The sequence below is a fragment of the Antedon bifida genome, chromosome 3 (assembly GCF_963402885.1).
Source record: "Antedon bifida chromosome 3, ecAntBifi1.1, whole genome shotgun sequence".
In the NCBI taxonomy this organism is placed as follows: domain Eukaryota; kingdom Metazoa; phylum Echinodermata; class Crinoidea; order Comatulida; family Antedonidae; genus Antedon; species Antedon bifida.
This window is the reverse complement of record NC_136228.1, coordinates 14194047-14214200: the sequence shown is the minus strand read 5'-3', so window position 1 is coordinate 14214200 and position 20154 is coordinate 14194047. Positions and strand designations below refer to the sequence as shown.

Below are 20154 nucleotides of genomic sequence, written 5' to 3'. Positions count from 1 at the left end.
AAACGCTATACAAAAGAGACGCGCGCGCCCTCAGCGTGCGAATTCTTTGACACAAAAATGGCTTCTAATTTTCAATGTCGTAACTCTTTATATTATTATGGCTCTGAACGAAAAAGAAGTGCGCCACCTCGCTCTGAAGGCAAATAGTAACCCGGATGTGGTTTACGCCGCCAACGAAACTGTTCTTCTTTTCTCCTCTTCTCCTTTTTTTTACAATAGGCCTGGCCTAGGCTAGTATTAGTAAGTATTTACCTTATTATGAACTTAAAAGCGCCCGGAATTCTTTAGAATGGCAGATAATATTCATTGATAGACATGATTAAACCTGTCTTACTCATATTATGTTGGACTAGCCTAGATGATCTATCTTATCTAGGCTAGGCCTAGCTCTAGTCCCTAGCTAGGCCTATCTCTGTACTGGGTAGGCGGGGAACAAACGATCGGGACGACGGACGATTGGGCCTCGGACGATCGGGCCTCGGACGATCGGGCCCAAAGCGTGAGACGATCGGGCCCAACAAAAAATACGATCGGGCACGTTTTATTTTGGTCGCAATTAAACACACTTTTGTTTTGGAATTTTTTATGGCGAGCGTCAGTCTAGCTAGCTATGTTACTATGTATTTTTTTATCATATTTGTCGTGTTTTTTAAATCAATTGGGTTTTATTAGAATGCGAGGCACGCCAAATATTTGTGCGAGGCATCATTTTATCATTTCCAAAAGTGCGAGGCATGCGAGGCATATAGTTTACAATTTCAAAAAGGTGCGAGGCATATCTTAACGTGCTATTATGCTATATTATAGGCCTAATAATCAATCGATACAAGCGTATCTAAATAGATTCATGTATACACTCATCATGTTGTTTATTTTTATGTAACGATTGTTTTTTCATTCAAGTCATATCGTGTCAAATTTTACTTTTACAAAAGTGTCCAAACTACGGTTAAAAAAAACGACAGTCTTCAACTTTCGATAAACAATAATTGTTATAGCGACACACTCATCAAATGACTGCCATGTTTGTTGGCATTTCGAGCGTGTTCACTTTACAATTAATTTAACATGTCTCTCGAACATAGCAGAGTGAAAATAATATTTTGTCACACCCCTGCGCCTCGATCCGGTAGACCCGAGAGATGGAAAATCCCTCTTTACTATTTAGCAGGTAGCGGAATGATTCTGCCCTCAGCTCAGAGGATTCGGCCTTGTGGTGCATTCCTATAGCACGTGGTTTCAGCAGCAATGCACAGACTTCTCTCTGAGCGGCGTGCCAAAGACATTTTTGACATTCCATTCTCTAGGACAAGTTCAATAACTGGCGGTGAATAAAAGGTAACTGATATGGCGATCAAATAACATGACGCAAAGAAAAAAATTGCGAGAGAATTCTGGGAGCATGTGTGAAAAAAGACTTATGTCCGACAATTGTAATACTAGGCCTAAAATTAAACTTTAGCTAATATGCTTAGCCCTAACCTAGATAAGAGGCCTATGTAGAAAATAATTTAATCAATTTTGATATAATAATAATTGGTGTAATATTTAATAATGATACACTATTCCTGTTTTAGTAAGCTAGGTATATTACGAACGATTTTTATTTATTGTTGTCCATGTACGTACTAATAAACCTGGCGCTAGATACAATCCGGGGATTCCCCTTAAAATAAAATGTAACCGCCAAAGGTGAAAACAGTTTGAATTTATATTTTCAATTAGGTTCTATTGTCATTATAATTGCAGTAAAATAAAAAGCAAATAAATTAACATCTAGTTAATTTCTGCATGTACACTTTTGTGGGTAAATCATATTCTAATATATCCATAGCAATATGCTATGGTAGATTCATCTTTCCTCAATAAACAGTATTATTTTATAATATTGGGTTAAAAAAATGTACTCTGGTATTCCACTTGTTGTAGGCATACATACATACGTCTGATAACCGCTACCTAGTAGTAGTAGGCCTTCTAGGCCTAGCTGGGGCAGGCCCTACCTCTCTAGCCATGCTCTAGCTAACAAAGGCCTACTACTACTAGCCTTCCCTAGCTAGGCCTACTACTTCTATAGTACTATAGTAGGCCTAGTAGTAGAGTAGCAGGCAGGGAGGGAGTCTCCACAACTTGCTGTTAGTTAGAGAACAGACATGCATCAACTGCATTGAATTGGTCCTCAAACAAATGTAAACAAATGGATGAGGATGTTTTAACGTTCATGCTCGACTCATTGAGGAGATCAGGGTTAACATTTTTTTTTAAACCCACAAAAAAAGTAGAACAAAAAATTGACAAGCAGAGAGTCGGCCCTGCAACCCCTGCCTCTGGGGCTATACCCTCATCAATACACCGAGCCATCTATCTCGTTAGTCGAATCTGGTTTTACTTTGTATGTGAATAGAGAAAAAATATATTTTATACGTAAGCTTTTTAACCAACCAATCAGAACTGAGTTGACATCGTTTCTATACTTGTGTCACCACATAACAAACAGGCCTTCCATGGGGTTTCCCTGATCTCAAAACAAGCATTCAAACACGGTGTTGTGGTCTTTCATTTTCAGAATAACACAGTGTGGTGGTCTTTTGTTTTCATGATGCATCAAATAACTACAATGCACTGTAAAGTTTGACGTGATGCGTAAAAAACAACTGAACTTTTCTATTTAATACTGAAATTCATTTTAACAATTTGAGAACTTGTAATGCACATAGAGTATGATGATGGACCTATCTAATTTATATGTCCATGGTATGATAAAGAAATTGGTACACTATTTAAAAAGTGTAATAAGGGATCATCTCACAGTGTGTTGATTGACTTGGTACTGTAGACCATGCACTGTGGCTGCTGTGTACAATCTCACAGTGTGTTGATTGACTTGGTACTGTACACCATGCACTGTGGCTGCTGTGTACAATCTCACAGTGTGTTGATTGACTTGGTACTGTACACCATGCACTGTGTGGCTGCTGTGTACGAATTGTTGGATAACTTGACTTCCTAAATGTATAATTTGCTTCCAATATGTTTAAAGTCATGTAAGGCACAATTGGCTAATGTTTTATGTACATTCTTTAATTTAACTGTACAAAAAGGTATTTTACCAAAACAATTGAAGGATGCAAATGTTGTACCTATTTTCAAAAGAAATGGAAAACCCAAAGACGAAATGAAAAGCTATCGTCCAGTGTCTTTAACTCCCATAATTTGTAAGATTATTGAGAAATTGCTTTGCTATCATTTAAGGGAATATCTAGAATATAATAATATCCTTTCAGAAAATCAGTTTGGGTTTAGACAAATGTATAGTACTGAACTTTTACTTTCAAAGGTTTTTCATTCATGGGCACAGAGCTTAGAACTTAAAGGCTGTAAAAATATTGATATTATTTTTCTTGAATTTTTGTCTGCATTTGATAAGGTGTCTCATAAAAGATTAATTAAGAAACTTAATAACTGTGGCATTGGTGGAAATCATAATTGTGCGTAATACGTCATAACACACATGGTTTTTTTCTTGAGGAAACCGGGGTGGCGGCCCCGTGTGTTGATTGATGATTTTACGACGTGAGATCGTGTTTTCCCCCGGAAGGCCTACAGTACAGTGTTAACTGTTTGGCTTAGCATCGACCTTATTATTCGATGTTTTCCTTTACTAAACACTGGAAAATATCACTGTGTGTTTTATTTGGTAACTGTCCGTTCAATACTTTAAAATATATTTAAGCTTCATATATATTTTATTTATATTAAAATATCTGGTAGTGACTGCCGGTATTTTGCCTGTTGTTGTTACTGATCGTTCAGGCGTGCAATCGGCCAGTCTAGTGTAGCAGCAGCTAGTGTTGAAATAACTCATTGTTTACTTGACATGCTGATAATGACTTTCGTTGAATAAACAACTATACGTTGAAAGCTGTTCAACGCAACGCAAACAAAACGCAACGACAACGTTTTGAATGCGTTGTGATTTTTGCAATAATTCTGTCCTGTACTGTAGTTCTGTATTTCCGATGCGTGTAGTACCCTATTTATCTTCATTTCCCTACGTTCGTAAATATTAGGCCGAATTTCCGTAGTAATTTATAGACGTTCCGAAATTTGAACCGTGTTATACCGGTAGCAGAGCAAAGTTTGCTTCTTTCTGCAAATGTCCTATCATTATTTTCTTTGTTTTATTTGGAGTGTGGTTTAAAACAACACTTTTGTAAATTTATAGTGGATAAATAGAAATGAATTTTTGGAAATTGTGGTTTTAACATCTGACTTTATTTAGCATTTTTAAATGAATTAAAATTCCAAATTATACAATTCACTGTAAAGGCGGGTTCGCCCGAACCAAAAAAACCCCCCCTGACTACGGGCCTGCATGGATTACAGATTTTCTTTCAAATAGACGCCAAAGGGTTATGGTTATTTACAGAGGAGAAGGTCAGAGTGGGTAAATGTTACTTCAGGGGTACCACAAGGGTCAGTTTTGGGCCCTCTTTTATTTTTGATTTACGTAAGTGATATTGTAAATAATATTTCTTCTTCACTTTTTCAATTTGCTGATGATCACACATTATCACGTCCTATTTATAACAATAATGATTGTAAATTGCTTCAAAAGGATTTAGATTTAATTGCTAAATGGGCAAATGTAAACAAACTTCCCTTAAATCCTGTCAAATGCGCCGTAATGCATGTTACAAGATGTAAAGAGATAGTTAACTGGGATTATACCATAGAATCAGACAATATTCCTAAAGTTACAGAATTCAAATTTCTAGGTGTGTATGTAAATAGTTCGTTGTCTTGTCATACACAAGTTATATGTTGTAAAGCAAGCAGATTGCTTGATTTCATTTCAAAATGTAGTAAAAATATGTCCTGGTTAGCTATGTTGAACTTATACAAAGCTCTATTACTTCCAGTGGTTACCTACTGTTGTTCAATGTGGGCACCATTTGAGAAATCATATATTAATAGAATAGAAAGTATACAAAGGAAAGCAACAAGGATAATAATGTTTAGAAAGGAAGGTTCCTGGGACACATCTTATTTTCATAGGTTGAAAGTGCTTGAATTATTATCTATTGATTGTTTAAATTACATAGACTTTCATTAGGATTTAAGGTGTTGAAAGGTTACTGTCCCCATTCTTTCAATGAGTATATTAAAACTAGTGAAAGATGTCCGGGTAGGCTTTTACGTTGGAATTCGAAAGGCAATATTTTTTATAATTCTGTATTTGTTTCCTTTCCTAGACTATGGGAGCAAATACCAAATGACATAAAAGATTCACAAACAATTTCAATATTTAAGGCTGCTCTAACAAAACACTATATTTCATGTTATGTATAGTTTATTTGTATTTTTCTTGTATTTGGTTTTATCTTAACTGTTTGTATTGTATGGAGTGAGTACAGAATCTGTTTGGGCTTTAGCCTATTCTCATTCCTGGTTATTTTTACCTTGGTGACCGAATAAATATTATTATTATTATTATAATTAATGAATATATTAAAATGATTTTGAAGTAAAAGGAGAAAAGTGCATGTTTTACAGTACCTGTACTTAAAATGACTGAAGTTCATAGTTGGTTTCAAATATTTTTGCCAGATTTGAGGAAAAGCATGTAGTTACAGATGGCATAGCGGTGATAAGAACAGCAAGCACAACATGGACAGAGGATGATGCTGATAGTGGTAAACATGAATACAAATTAGCATATTACTCTTCTCATCATAACTGGCTATGTAACATTATTTATTATTTATCATTAATCTCATTATCATTGACACAAACAGGCCCACAATGAATTGGAGATGTAGAATGGAATTTAAAAATGTATACAACAACAACTTATTTTAACATACATTATACTAATACAATTGTTATGATCTCTTAGCACGCAAGCTATGTTACAGTGTTTGATGATGTATTGTAATTTTACATTAATTAATCAATAAGTTTGACAGTCTAGAGTATACTTACGTATTAACGTATCTGCTAAAATAATATGTACACACTGTCTTTTTTTTCTCTACAGGTAATCCTTCAAATCAGTATACAAAAATGGTCACTGACAAACTGAGAGCAAGGAAAACTGTAAGCGTATGTCAGTAATAGTGTAATAAAAACAAAAAATAAATAAAATATAAGTACCTACAGCACATTCCTACTATTGCAAACCAGTCACTTACAGAATGCAATGAGACATTATGAGCAGCTATTTTAATGTTTTAAATTTCTAATTATTGTTTTGAGAATAAATATTACTTTTTATTTCTATTAAAGGTAGACAGTATTCAATTTTTGATGAATAACATTTATTGTTTTTTGGGTTATTTTTTTTTGTATGTGTCAGGTTAACATGAAACCATCTACAGAAGATGATGATGGTATTGTTAACTACAATATTGATGACAACAATGATGATTACAAAAATGATGGTATGTAACTTTCCCGTAAATTCTTATCTATTACATTTTGTAGTAAAAACACTAATAAATAAGTCTTATATTATGAGTTGGCAATTTTTCATAGTTATTTGAAATAATTAAGATAATATTATAAGATTTTCTAATTTAAAGTAACTAAATAACTATAACATTATTAAAATTATGTGCTCAGATTTGGAGGCAACCTATCTGTGTAACAATTATGGTGACATAATTTTCTACTATGATAATGACAACTATAATTAACTATAACTTGGAGACGAAATATTATCTGTGTAACAATTATGATTGACAGTCATACATTTCTAGACAGTGAAAACTAAAGTTATAATGATGACATTAAAAATGAAAAACAAGGATGAAAATAATAATGATAATGATGACGTGTTAGATATTAATAATGGTGAAGCCTGCATCTATGTGGTAGTGGGTGGTGACTTTAGCAATGATGATGATGATAATGAAAATTACAACAAAGAGGACAACTAAAACAATACTCATAATATATATATTAATATACTGGGACTTAAATTTGTCATTAAAAATGAAATCATTTACATATTTTTATATTACGTTCTTGTTACATATGTTTTGATAACCAAAAAAGCTTGTTTCCACTACAGGTACTGATACAGCTACTAAAGCTATTCCAATTGATACAGAACAGCAGTTAGATAAAGATGTAATCAAGAAAGTTGAGGAAAATAAGGAGACGACTTTGGAAGAAACATTCAACATCTGGGATCATGGGGGACAAATGATATACCATGGTATACATCGCGTAAGTTACAAAATATGTTATTGCCTTGTAAGTTGATATTTTATTGTTTAAATACTTTCTACACATTTCTTAATAAACTCCATGTCAGCCAGTTAAAAAGATAACATAATTGGTTTCATTCTATGAGCGCTATATCAAATTTGTAATGTAATGTAATAATAACAATTGTATGGCCAAGGTATAGTTTGCCTTTTTCCCCATTCAGTAATTCTAATCCAATGGTAGTGCTTATATAAAATGTTGATATTACAAATTTTTTATTTTTATTAATTAAATAATTATTTTCTTCTGTTTTCAATCATAACTGATTTTAGCCACAGTGTTATATGAATTTGTACTAGAGAAATGCTTTGATAAAAAGAGTATCAATAGTAAATGTATTTAAATAGTTTATCAAAGAATTTGTATATAATAGTCTGTATTTATATTAGAGACCACTACAGAATAAATGATACTCGTGCATTAGGCCTTTAAGAATATTAATCAATATTTGAATAACAAGCACATTATTTTTTCCAGATCTTCGTAACATCAGAAGCACTTTACATCGTAGTGTTTGATCTCAGTGTGAACCTCGAAGATCGTGCTATTGTCATTGACTCTAATGGCGTAAGTATTGTAAGACTAATTACGGTAGTGTAGTTGAAAAAGCATTTACTTTTTTTTAAAGTAATTTTGTTTTGATTTTGTTTTTTTTTGGTTTTTTTCAGAAAAAGCATCAACATCATTGGACCAATCTCCAGTTCATATTATCTTACATCCTGTCAGTTTATTCTCATAGTCGGATTGTGAAAGAAGATGCAAAGAATGAAGTTAACAAACCAACTATCCTTATTGTGGGTACACATAAGGGGAAGCTTGGTGAGACTGAAAAAGAACAAGATGCTGAGGTAATACTACATCTATTTCTAGCCACAATCAAGGTATTACTGCTCCATTAATTTAAAGAAACTGAACTAGAATACTTTATTAAACAACTTTATCAGGCATATAATATAAACAGTTTTTAAATGATAAAAATATTATTTTAAATATATGACAGTATTTGCCTAATGTGCTCATTACATAATATATATTTTCTACATTTTTATAAACTGTTTACAACCAGGCAAATATAATTTTTGAGAAGGTTCAAGACGTTCTTAGTGGAAAACTGTATGAAGAACATATATATAAATATTTTGCCATTGAAAACAGCCGAGAAACAACAGATAAAAGCTTTAGTGTTCTCAAAGAGGTTATTGAGGAGCTTATGAAAGCTTTAGAAAAAGATATTCCTTTAAAGTGGATGCGTTTTCGATGTGATCTTCATGACCTCAGAAGGAAAAAACATTTTTCTTTGTGTCCTTTAGAAGAGGTAAACTTTATTTTGTAACCACATTAATAATCTTACTTTAAGCATTAGAACTTAATTAATACTTTCATTAACCATGTTCTGCCACAGTGTATTAATCAGAGGAACTCCACACCCAAATGTATAGAATACTCGGATTTCAAAATCTGAGTTTACTAGTTTCATTCTGACCACTGAAATGGACTGATCCATTATTAATCAGAGGGATTATAAAAATACTTTATAACTTTTTATAAATTGTTCATTGCACTATTACTATTAAAGTTAGGATTTGCAGAATTTTATTATTTATTATTTTTATCTGATCATAAAGTAATAATATTTTAAATAACCTATCCTCTGATTAATAATGGATGGTCCATTTTAGTAATCTGAATTTTCTGAATGAAACTAGAATACTCAGATGTTGAAATTAGAGTTTTCTATACATTCGTCTCAAAAGCACAACAATAAAATAGACATGAAAAACAAACATTGCCACATGGTAAGCTGTAATATTACTGTTTCATATTGAAATATGGTATATAGTACTGATTAGATTTCTGTAAAGACAGTCTAATTTGAATGGATATAGAAACAATTTAGGAATGGAGACTTGCATGAGAAAACAGTTTAACTGTAGTGCATGCTTCTTCTATTATTATCTACACTGAAATACCAAAAAGTGTTGTCCATGTAACATTTCATGCTAAAAATACAAAATTAATGTTGGTAATAAATGTATCTCTACCATGTTATAAAAACTGAATATGATTTCTTATTTAATTATGTTTTAAAAATCTAATATTATAACCATTATTTTTAGCTCAAAATGCTGGCAACTAAGAATGGTATTGAAAAAGAACAATCGGTACTGCTTAACTTCCTGTATGATCTTGGTGAAATTGTTTACATGCCTGACAACAAATTATTAAGAGATAAAGCGGTGTTAGATCCAATGCATCTGGTTGAAATTGTGACTGCTTTTGTAACGGTCATTCCACCAAAATGTTCAGTAAGTACAGTAGGTCTATGTAATGTTTTAAATTGTAAATATGTGTTTGTGCTGTCACCCTATGTAGTTTCTTGTTTTTGATCATAGAGGTACTTCTTTTTTTTGGTTTAGAAGCCCATATTTAAGAAGGCTTTTGCTAAACTTGACAAGGGCATACTGGAAGAAAAGTTGTTGCGAAAATTATGGAAAGAGCGTAAAGTTGACGAAGGAAAGAATTTTGAGTTCCTTGTGGCACTGATGATTCAATTAGGTTTCATTTGTGAGAGGAAGACAACCAGCAGCCAAGACATGAAGAGTAAATCTAAGGTAGGTTTTATTCAGTTATCTTTTCTAACATGTTTTATTTTGTATGCAAGATTATGTAAAAATTCTTTTGGGATGATACATAATTGGTGAAATTTTACATAAAATTTTAAAATATTTGTAGGGTTATGACATATTTTGTTTAAACTTTCTGCTGAAGATGTTTTTAACATGTGCAGGAAATGATCTTCGTTTTCTTATTAAATGAAATTTAAATGGCATTTTACAAATCAACAATTCCAGGAATCTGTTGGAAAGCAATCATTCTTTGTGCCACTACGCCTTGCTTTCAAGACATCAACTGAAGTGAAAGCAGTGCCTGATGAATTTCCAGCTATCAGTATCTATTACGACTTTAAGGGATATCTGCCTGATGTATTGTTTCCATATATGATTATTGATTTCCTCAACAAATTTCAAAAGAAAGGCGATGACCCAATACTCTTGTATAATCATGCTAAACTTTACTTCGACCAAGATCATCATGTGACCTTATCTCTTGTTAAATTTGTGACTACGGACGAGGAGGATGAAAGAAAGTTCTTGTTAAAGGTACTGTATCATATAATTTCTTGTGAATTTAATCTAAAATAAACTTAAATTCAGATATCAAAACATTAATTTTCTTCTTTTTTCAGGTGACTATTAAAAGAACAAATGTTCCTAATGAAGCAAGTAATGAAGAACCGTCTTCTGAAGCATGTAAAGAAGTATGTTATTTCATATATCAGTTTTTAAAACTATATGATTTTTTATGGAAATTTTTGTTGATTTGGTTTTTTTTTTGTAATTATGACATAGTTTAAAATAACTTAAATATTTAAAATCATGTTTGTGTAGTTTACTTGATGTGTAATATAATTTTTTATTTTTTATTGATATACATTATTAATATTAAATTGATTATTGACAATTGATTTATAAAAACAATGCATCTTTAACAAATTAATGATATAATCTTAATATTATATCAATTTAAAATACAAACAACTTAAAGTACAGTTATCAAAACTAGTGATTTTCACTGAAATGTAGATGCCAATCAATAGCATGCCTCGCACTCTGAATTTTTATTATTTTTAATTTTTATATGGTCATGAATCTTGGCCTCAATGTCTGCAATTAAAACTTAATAAACAATAATATGGTTTATTGTAATGGTGACAGATCTTATGGTAAAGATTTTGTTACATTTGTGACAAACTATGTAAAATATTGATAGTAGTGATAATTCACCTTAACTTTAAGATTTATTTCAATTATTATTGTTTTACTTTTTCCTTTTGTATTGTAAATGTTTAGTGAACATTTTAAAAATGTGTGCTACATTGTTTATGTGTTAATTGCATGTTTTTTGGAAATTAACCTTCAATTTGTATCTTTAGGTTTTGTTAACAATCCAGAAGTCATTTGAACCTTCTAAAGATGGTGGTAGAAGAGGGATTCAATATGAGAGATGCACGCTTTGTGATGTATGTAGTGATACATCAGAAAAGAAGCACATTCAAAATCTTGGTGATTTCAAGGACGAGAAGTTGCCATGCTCCAAAACTGGCACATATATGAGTATGGATGTTAAACGTTACAAGCGGCTATTTGGAGGTAAGAGTAATAACAGAGACAGACAAGTTCGATTTTATTTCACTGAAATATTTACTACTACAACCATGTGTATGCAAATTTGGTGTAATGGTTATGTAGTCAGCCTTTCAACTAACAATAGTTTCAGTTGACTAACAATAGAACAGCAACGCCAAAACAAACGGGTGAATTTGAAAAGAAATAGCTTCTTATAAACTACTCGCATCAACAAACTTGTACATTAAATCTATTTATGTTTTAAAATTACAAATCACATATTATAACTGTTGCCTCTTGTACAAAAATGAAGTTTTTTGGACAAGGAGTTCTCGAGAAAATGCAATTTCAGTTTACTCATTACTTTAAGACTGCTAGCCGGCTTTTGAAAATTCTGTCTTATCTTTTAACACTAGCAGGTCTGAAAATAATTCTAAAAAGTTGTCCAGAATTAGGAGCGTGGTCCGGATTGCCTCTAAAATTTAATGGAGTGGTCCTTGACCACATATCTATCTATATTTTCATTTTGAAAAGATCTTGTAATTACTTTTTTGAGTAATCCTGCTAACAGACACATGCGATCGACTACATATACCTCCTTAGATAAAATGTGGGGAAAAACCTAAATATGAGTTATTGATAATCTATATATTGTTACAACATGCTGCTATTAGCTGTGATATCTTCATTCCTCTTACCAGTAGTAGTACTATCAGAATCATTATTGATAATATATACATTGTTACAACATGCTGCTATTAGCTGTGATATCTTCATTCCTCTTACCAGTAGTAGTACTATCAGAATCATTATTGATAATCTATACATTGTTACAACATGCTGCTATTAGCTGTGATATCTTCTTTCCTCTTACCAGTAGTAGTACTATCAGAATAATTATTGATAATCTATACATTGTTACAACATGCTGCTATTAGCTGTGATATCTTCATTCCTCTTACCAGTAGTAGTACTAGTAGAATCATTATTGATAATCTATACATTGTTACAACATGCTGCTATTAGCTGTGATATCTTCATTCCTCTTATCAGTAGTAGTACTATCAGAATCATTATTGATAATCTATACATTGTTACAACATGCTGCTATTAGCTGTGATATCTTCTTTCCTCTTACCAGTAGTAGTACTATCAGAATAATTATTGATAATCTATACATTGTTACAACATGCTGCTATTAGCTGTGATATCTTCATTCCTCTTACCAGTAGTAGTACTAGTAGAATCATTATTGATAATCTATACATTAGTTAAAATATTAAAATATTAACAATCTATTTGTTAATGTCAAGATAGTTAAAATTAAAAAATGTGAATGTTGGAGGTTCAATATTATAAAACTATTTTTTTTTTTTATTTGACAAGAGTTTAATATGTTGGCTGTTAAGTTTAAATCTCATTAGGATCCAACACAAGAATGTAGGCACAACATACTGTAATTAATTTGACCAATGACAAGTGAATAAGCTCAGATGAGCTGTGCATTGCATCTTTGTGTGCATCCATGAGATACTTTACTGGACCCAATGGTGTCCACTTACAGGAGGTTCAACTAATATTTTTTATTTTATTTGCAGATGAAACAGAAAGAAAAAGAAGAAATTCAGATGAAGGTAATTGATTGAAATAAGTAGATAAATTTTGCAAAATGTTGTACTTTTATGGACTCAATGATATTTAATTATAATAAAGTATTGCCTTTGTTAATGCTGTGCTGCCCTCAATGACGATTGTTTGGATCTCTAGGATGCAACACAAGAACGTAGGCACAACAATAGTAATTTGACCAATGACAAGTGAAGGATTGGATAAGCTCAGATGAGCTGTCGCTTGTTGTAGATTACTTGCATAGCAATTTTATCTTTGTGTCTCAAGTGATTATAGTTAAACATGGTATGCAGTGCTCCTCCCCTCCCTTAATAAACACTCAATTGATACTATCAGCTGAATCTGTCATAAGTAGGCACTTTTATAAACAGATACTTTTCTGGACCCAATGGTGTCCACTTACAGAAGGTTCAACTAGTGTAATATTTTTCATTTTATTTGCAGATGAAATTGGAAAGGGAAGAAAAAGAAGAAAAAGAGACCAAGGTGATTGAAATATTATATATCAGATAAATAGATTATTTAAAAAAAAATTTAAATTGTAACTATGTTTTACTTTTATGAATGATAATTAACTAGTATTATAACATGGGTTCAAAGATTTATAGTAGCCAATCAGATGCGCTGAAATGAATCACATGGTGCTCTCTATTTTTTCACTATCATGCGATCACTGAAGTGGAAAAAGTTCCCAGCAAAAAAGCATAACACCACTGCGTGTAAATCATATGGCAGAGTATTACCGATCGTGCTAGGCATTGTACCATTTTCTAGGCTAGGCGGTGATTTGGTCGGCAAGCAAACTGGTGATTGCTGCTCCCTAGGCCTTGTCGGTGATTTGGTCGCCGAGCAGAGTGGTGATAATAATTCATAGACCCATGTTGTAAAACAAATAACGCACAATTCTAAGTTTGTGCGTTACTGGAGATGCAACGCACTCTCTGGTATTAAAAATGTTGTGCAACATACACCATTGTAAATACCCTCAAGTTTGCCGCATCTCCTCTAACGCACAAATTTAGACTTGTGCGTTTATTTGTATAATAAATTATTTGTCTTTGTTAATATCAATGAATTTTATTTTAGCATAAGATGGGTACCATGATTTATTCAGTGCATACATGTTCTAGAAATGGATATGTGTATATGGCACGTCATTGTGAGAGTCTAACAAATACGCAGAGTATTTATATTATAATATCATGGACTTATAAAGCTCTGTATGTTGTGAAACCTCTCAAACAGTAGAAAATTGAGGAAAAAAACTAAACCCAAACCTAAGTATGTGATATGCCCTTGCAATGTGTGACTTGGCCCGTCATCCCCGACTCGAGTGCTTCCTACCCTAGTAAACAGAATATAACTATAACAAGATATCAAATTTATATTCATGAAAGTGTTTTGGTATTTGCGACTCGTAAACAAGCTTAAATTTGGTAAATCACAAGGTCAAGATGGTATAACTTTTACTATGCTCAAGATAACTGCTACATTTATTGCTGAGCCGCTTTCAAAATTGTTTAATTTATCCCTCTCAACCGGTACCATTTCCAATGACTGGATGAAGGTCAACGTAATTCCTTTCCATAAATGAATTGGTATAGACAATTTTAAGTAGCAAATTTATATTAATGGTGGTTTTCATCGCTGTTGGTTTTGATCGAATAATAAAAATTAAAATGATGAAGGAAATAACAGAATGTGATGATGATCTAAAACACTTCAATGGTTTATAAAATACTTTGCTGCTTTTATTATAACATTTGAACATGTGATAATGTGCTGTTGTGTTGGAAATATAGAATTTGTATAGCATCCATTGAATTCATTTCATTTCATTCATTTTTTTCATAAAAAAAAAAAATTATAAAACATGTAAAGATAAAATGCATAAAAGATGAAAAGGATCAACAACAAAAAGCTAAAAGCTTGTACAGGGTTGAAGACCTAAAACAGCTAATAATATAATAGGAAATATACAATACATTAAAATATATATATATATAAAGTAACATTATTTCATTATTGTATATTTTATTTGTTACAGATGATGTGGGGACAAGTTCAAATCAAGGTATGTTATATTAGGCCTATGTGTCGCTAATGTGATGTGCCCACATATGGACATGATGATGTCATATCACTACCATATTTGGGTATATCACTCATATTTGGGCACATCACACTTTTTTGTCAAATTTGTTTGATAGTGTAGACAGAGAGCTTTCAAGTTCAATATTGAATATCGAAACGTAGCAGGCTATAGGTGCTTGACCTTTGACAAGATCGCCTAAAATTTATAAATTAAACTTACGATACTTATTATTGTATATTCAGGAATAGCCGCTCCATAATCTCTTTGCTTTTCTTCTTTATATCTATATTTTATATTTTTAAATTTTTTAATTTATACTAACAAATATATTTTTATTAATATTATAATCATAACAATAAATATTTGTTAAAATATATATAAAATATTATTTATCGCATAATATACAGTCTAGGATAATTATTTGATATACAAAATCATTACACCCAACTACTATCTTCATCTCCTATATACGGAACATCATTTGGATAATAGAACAAATCACATATCTACACATAATCAAACATCGTATACTCTATCTCTAACAATATTTCAATCTTCTATCGACTAAAGCTGAAGTATAGTCGTTATCTCGGGACCGTTCTATGGTCACCACCAGGTAGGCTTACTTAATCAAGACTTCTATGAATGGATGTACTGGTTGGGAGCAGAAAAGCTAGTAGACCATACCCAGTACCGTTTTGATTACGATCAATCGGGAAATTACCACACGACATCTCCTATATACGGAACATCATTTGGATAATAGAACAAATCACATATCTACACATAATCAAACATCGTATACTCTATCTCTAACAATATTTCAATCTTCTATCGACTAAAGCTGAAGTATAGTCGTTATCTCGGGACCGTTCTATGGTCACCACCAGGTAGGCTTACTTCATCAAGGCTTCTATGAATGGATGTATTGGTTGGGAGCAGAAAAGCTAGTAGACCATACCCGGTACCGTTTTGATTACGATCAATCGGGAAATTACCTCACAACATCACACTTTTTATGTCAAACAAGTTTGATAGTGTATTAGTAATGCACTACTTTCTTAATGATCAAATCTCGATCATCCAGTGTAAAAGTGCCATGTATATAAACAAATCCTAACATACTTTAAACATATACTTCTCATTTTTATCATTTTTAGGCAGTAGTGATGAGGATGAAAGAGAAGGAACATCACGGAGTCACCAACAAAGTGAAGGTAAGATACTAGTAGATAAAGATAGTGATATTGTAGAACAATCTTCCTGATCCTATTAAAAATGCATCCACTATCTATTTCAAAACCCATCTTTTTTCTTAGTAATTTCTTTCTGTTTTTTCTCTCAGCGCTTTGGGACAATCTTTTGATTGTATAAGCGCTTTATAAATCGAACAACACACACACACACACATAATGATGATGAACAAGATTATAATAATTTTAAATTAAAAAATTTAAGTTGGTTATAATGATGATGATAATATACTCTCTCTAAAATTTATGATCATATTATTATAGCACCAAGAATATAATGTTGATTATTAAGTTTAAAACTAGACTTAAAAGTGATTTGTGCAAACCCAAAAAAAAAATGTTTGTGAAAATTTGTTATTTTCAAGATTTGTGGTTATTTTTTACCTGTTGGAGTTTTTGCTTTCCATATATGATTGCATCAAATGACGATAGTACTGTACTTACACCAAATTTAGAATTGTTTATGGTCATCATGGTCTAGATGGCAAAGACAATTAGACTCATGTAACAGATGATCGGGTCTAGGCTAGCCTATAGCTAGTAACAGGGGTACCCATTCAGTAATACTAGTACTATACTAGTTTACTACAGTAGTACTAGCAAGGCCTATCCTGCATGGGACACATAGTATCATCACAGACGCATTCAATTCGAACCTGAACTAAATAAACTAGCATTAACACAAACGCATAAAATCAACAGTTCAATTGAGAAATAGTTTTACAGCAATGCATTAATCTTTGTTGGGAACACATTGGGAAAGCAAAACCAAGGACATGCCTCTACCCGCCCGTGGCTTACGTACCAGCCTAGCTATGGCTGACTTCAGCCAACTACTGTCAAGTCCTTAATTTTAATTGTTTAATATACCAAAACTTGCCACATATAGCCAAGTCTAGAATGACACACATGTGACTGTCAATTTTTCCAGAACTTACAATATCAAGTTTTCCAAAGTTTACCGTAGTTTGATATTTATTATTGAACTTGATCTGAACCTGACATAATTCCACAATATTTTTATTTTGAAATAGTAGAGTGGAGAGAGAACATAACACAAATTTAACATTTACCTCAATTACTTTTTAATTTGTTTAATTTTTTTATGCTTTTACATTTTTTTGATATTCTATACTTATAATTAAACAAACAAATTATTTTCATTTTGGAAACAATAATAAAAAATAATAATAAATGTGCTATAATTTTATTTGCAGACAGGAACACAATTGCAGAATCGAAAACTTGCGACAATTTCCAAGATCTAAAAGCTGGTCTCAGTGGATGCTTTGACGGTGAAAAATACCATTGGCTAAGATTCCTACTATTTTCTCACTTGAGTGTCAGTGAAATTAAAAATCCACATTGCAATGGACATGAATTGCTCAATGCACTTGAAGACAAAGGTTTAATCTCATCAACCAATGTTAACTTGCTGTTAGAGATTACAAATACATCTGAAATCCAACAGGCCAAAGATCTTGTATCTAAGTATATGAGAGACAACAACATTCAGAATAGACATACTGATAGAACCAAGTTGTCACCTTACAGAAAGCGACTGTTCAAAGCCCTGAAACAAGTTGACCCAGATGCATTACATAATGTTACTGCTTACTATAAATTGACAAAATATAACTTCTCCAATGTATGGGATGCAGTTCTCCGTCTGGAGATTGAGCAAGAATTATCTGATGATTTAGACAAAATACAGATGTTTGCAGGTCGTCTTAGCAAAATAGCAAGAGACATACTACTTGGTAATGATATGTTAATAACATTACTAACTTTACTCTTCTTTAAGAACTGTAATAAAATATATTGTTATTGACTCGTTCATTCTTTAACCAGTTTATATTATAATTTAACCAAAATTAAATTTGGTTAAATTTTAATCATTAAAATTAGTAATGTTATTAACTGATTATTTGTAGGCAATAGTCAGAAGAAATGAGACAGCATCATCAAGTCACCAATGTGGACAAAGTGAAGGTAAATTATTCATAAATATTATGCAAGATTTGGAGAAAAACATAAAGAAGGTTTAAAAAAGAAAGATTATATGAATATAATGACATAGAAGTTGGTGATATTGAGGATGATATTACTCTAAAATTTAGGATTTATAATACACAGAATATAATAATGTAGATTATTAAAAAAGGAATAAAATGTAAGCGAGTAGTTTTGTTTTACTGTAGTTGTTTCTAAAAGCTGATTATAGATAGAAAATTGTTGAATTGAATTTATATTATAATCATATTCAAACAATGATTATGATATAAACAATAATTATAACAATGCTGAATTTATTACTTGAAATTTGAAATGATTTTGTGGTCTTTCATAAATTTTTATTCATAAATCTTAAAACAGTACGGTAATTATGATAAGAATGCTATCTACTGAATTTATTTCCTGAAATTTGAAATTATTTTGTGTCATTTCATGAATTATACTGTGATCATATTCAAATAATGATTATGATTTCAACAATAATTATGATGCTATTATCTACTGAATTTATTACATTGGAAAATATTGTGGTGTTTTATGAATTTATATTTATTATTCATGTTCTTAAAAAAACAATTACAATTTCCACAATAATCATGATAACTGTTATACTAAATTTATTGATACTGTTTTTCATTTGTATAGATCTCTCAGAGGATGATGAGGACTTAAGTCACAGACTTAGCCCAATGATGCAATAAACATGGACATTCTATTCATACAAATGTTAGACGGCGTTAAAGTGTTGTAAACTGATACCAGTACAATCTACCTGTGAACTCTTTTATCTGCCAATTGAGTAGTGATTTGGTTGCAATGTAATGTTAGCGTGTCATACCTCAATGTACAAAAGCATACTGTAGATTCCCTGGTATCCCAGACTTCAAACACACTAGTTATTGTCTGTGGTGTTTTCTTTCCAAAAACAAATTGCTGTCCCCTTATAATAGGATTAAATCAACCATTTGGCACTCTCAAACGTGTCCCTTTAATAGGGTTGTCCCCTGATTAGGAGTTGGCTGTAGTGTTGAAACATATATTTCCCCTCATTTTATGAGAAAGTGTCCCCTGAATAGGGGTGTCCTAAAGAAGGGGTTTACTCCAGTAGTAAAGAGGAGGGGTGTGTCCCCTGAATAGGGGTGTGTCCCCTGAATAGGGGTGTCCTAAAGAAGAGGTTTACTCCAGTAGTAAAGAGGAGGCGTTCTACTGTTGAAAGATTTATTATAAGATTTCAGTGTACTAAACGGTACATGAATGTTAGTAACAAAAAAAGATGACAAAACAAATAACAATACTGGAATATTACAAAAAATAACAGTAGGCCTATAAAGATTTATTATAAGATTTCAGTGTACTAAATGGTACATGAATGTTAGTAACAAAAAAAGATGACAAAACAAAATAACAATACTGGAATATTACAAAAAATAACAGTAGGCCTATAAAGATTTATTATAAGATTTCAGTGTACTAAACGGTACATGAATGTTAGTAACAAAAAAAGATGACAAAACAAATAACAATACTGGAATATTACAAAAAATAACAGTAGGCCTATAAAGATTTATTATAAGATTTCAGTGTACTAAATGGTACATGAATGTTAGTAACAAAAAAACGACAACAAAACAAAATAACAATACTGGAATATTACAAAAAATAACAGTAGGCCTACAAAGATTTATTATAAGATTTCAGT

At 31.7% G+C, this 20154-nt stretch overlaps 2 protein-coding genes across 2 annotated transcripts in view; both read left to right on the top strand.

Moving 5' to 3' along the window:
* The window catches only part of LOC144837083 (uncharacterized), a 132484-nt gene that overhangs the window by 25042 nt on the left and 87288 nt on the right, over nt 1-20154 (top strand). The window contains exons 3-14 of the mRNA XM_078692072.1: nt 6041-6099; nt 6359-6443; nt 7076-7233; nt 7753-7842; nt 7944-8123; nt 8342-8590; nt 9393-9581; nt 9693-9887; nt 10128-10436; nt 10523-10594; nt 11270-11486; nt 13061-13096. Of these exons, the coding sequence (XP_078548198.1) occupies nt 6067-6099; nt 6359-6443; nt 7076-7233; nt 7753-7842; nt 7944-8123; nt 8342-8590; nt 9393-9581; nt 9693-9887; nt 10128-10436; nt 10523-10594; nt 11270-11486; nt 13061-13096 (1813 nt within the window). The 5' untranslated portion in view covers nt 6041-6066. The remainder of the gene's footprint in view (nt 1-6040; nt 6100-6358; nt 6444-7075; nt 7234-7752; nt 7843-7943; nt 8124-8341; nt 8591-9392; nt 9582-9692; nt 9888-10127; nt 10437-10522; nt 10595-11269; nt 11487-13060; nt 13097-20154) is intronic.
* Nucleotides 14682-19614, top strand: LOC144837105 (uncharacterized). Its single transcript, XM_078692107.1, has 6 exons — nt 14682-14689; nt 15101-15165; nt 16347-16403; nt 17657-18199; nt 18374-18431; nt 19101-19614. Exons 1-5 carry the CDS (start codon nt 14682-14684, stop codon nt 18391-18393), a joined length of 693 nt encoding a protein of 230 aa, XP_078548233.1. The 3' UTR covers nt 18394-18431; nt 19101-19614.

Coding starts and splice junctions, on each gene's coding strand:
- LOC144837105 (XM_078692107.1), top strand. Junction 15,166..16,346: donor GGGGACAAGTTCAAATCAAG/GTATGTTATATT, acceptor TATCATTTTTAG/GCAGTAGTGATGAGGATGAA. Junction 16,404..17,656: donor GAGTCACCAACAAAGTGAAG/GTAAGATACTAG, acceptor TTTTATTTGCAG/ACAGGAACACAATTGCAGAA.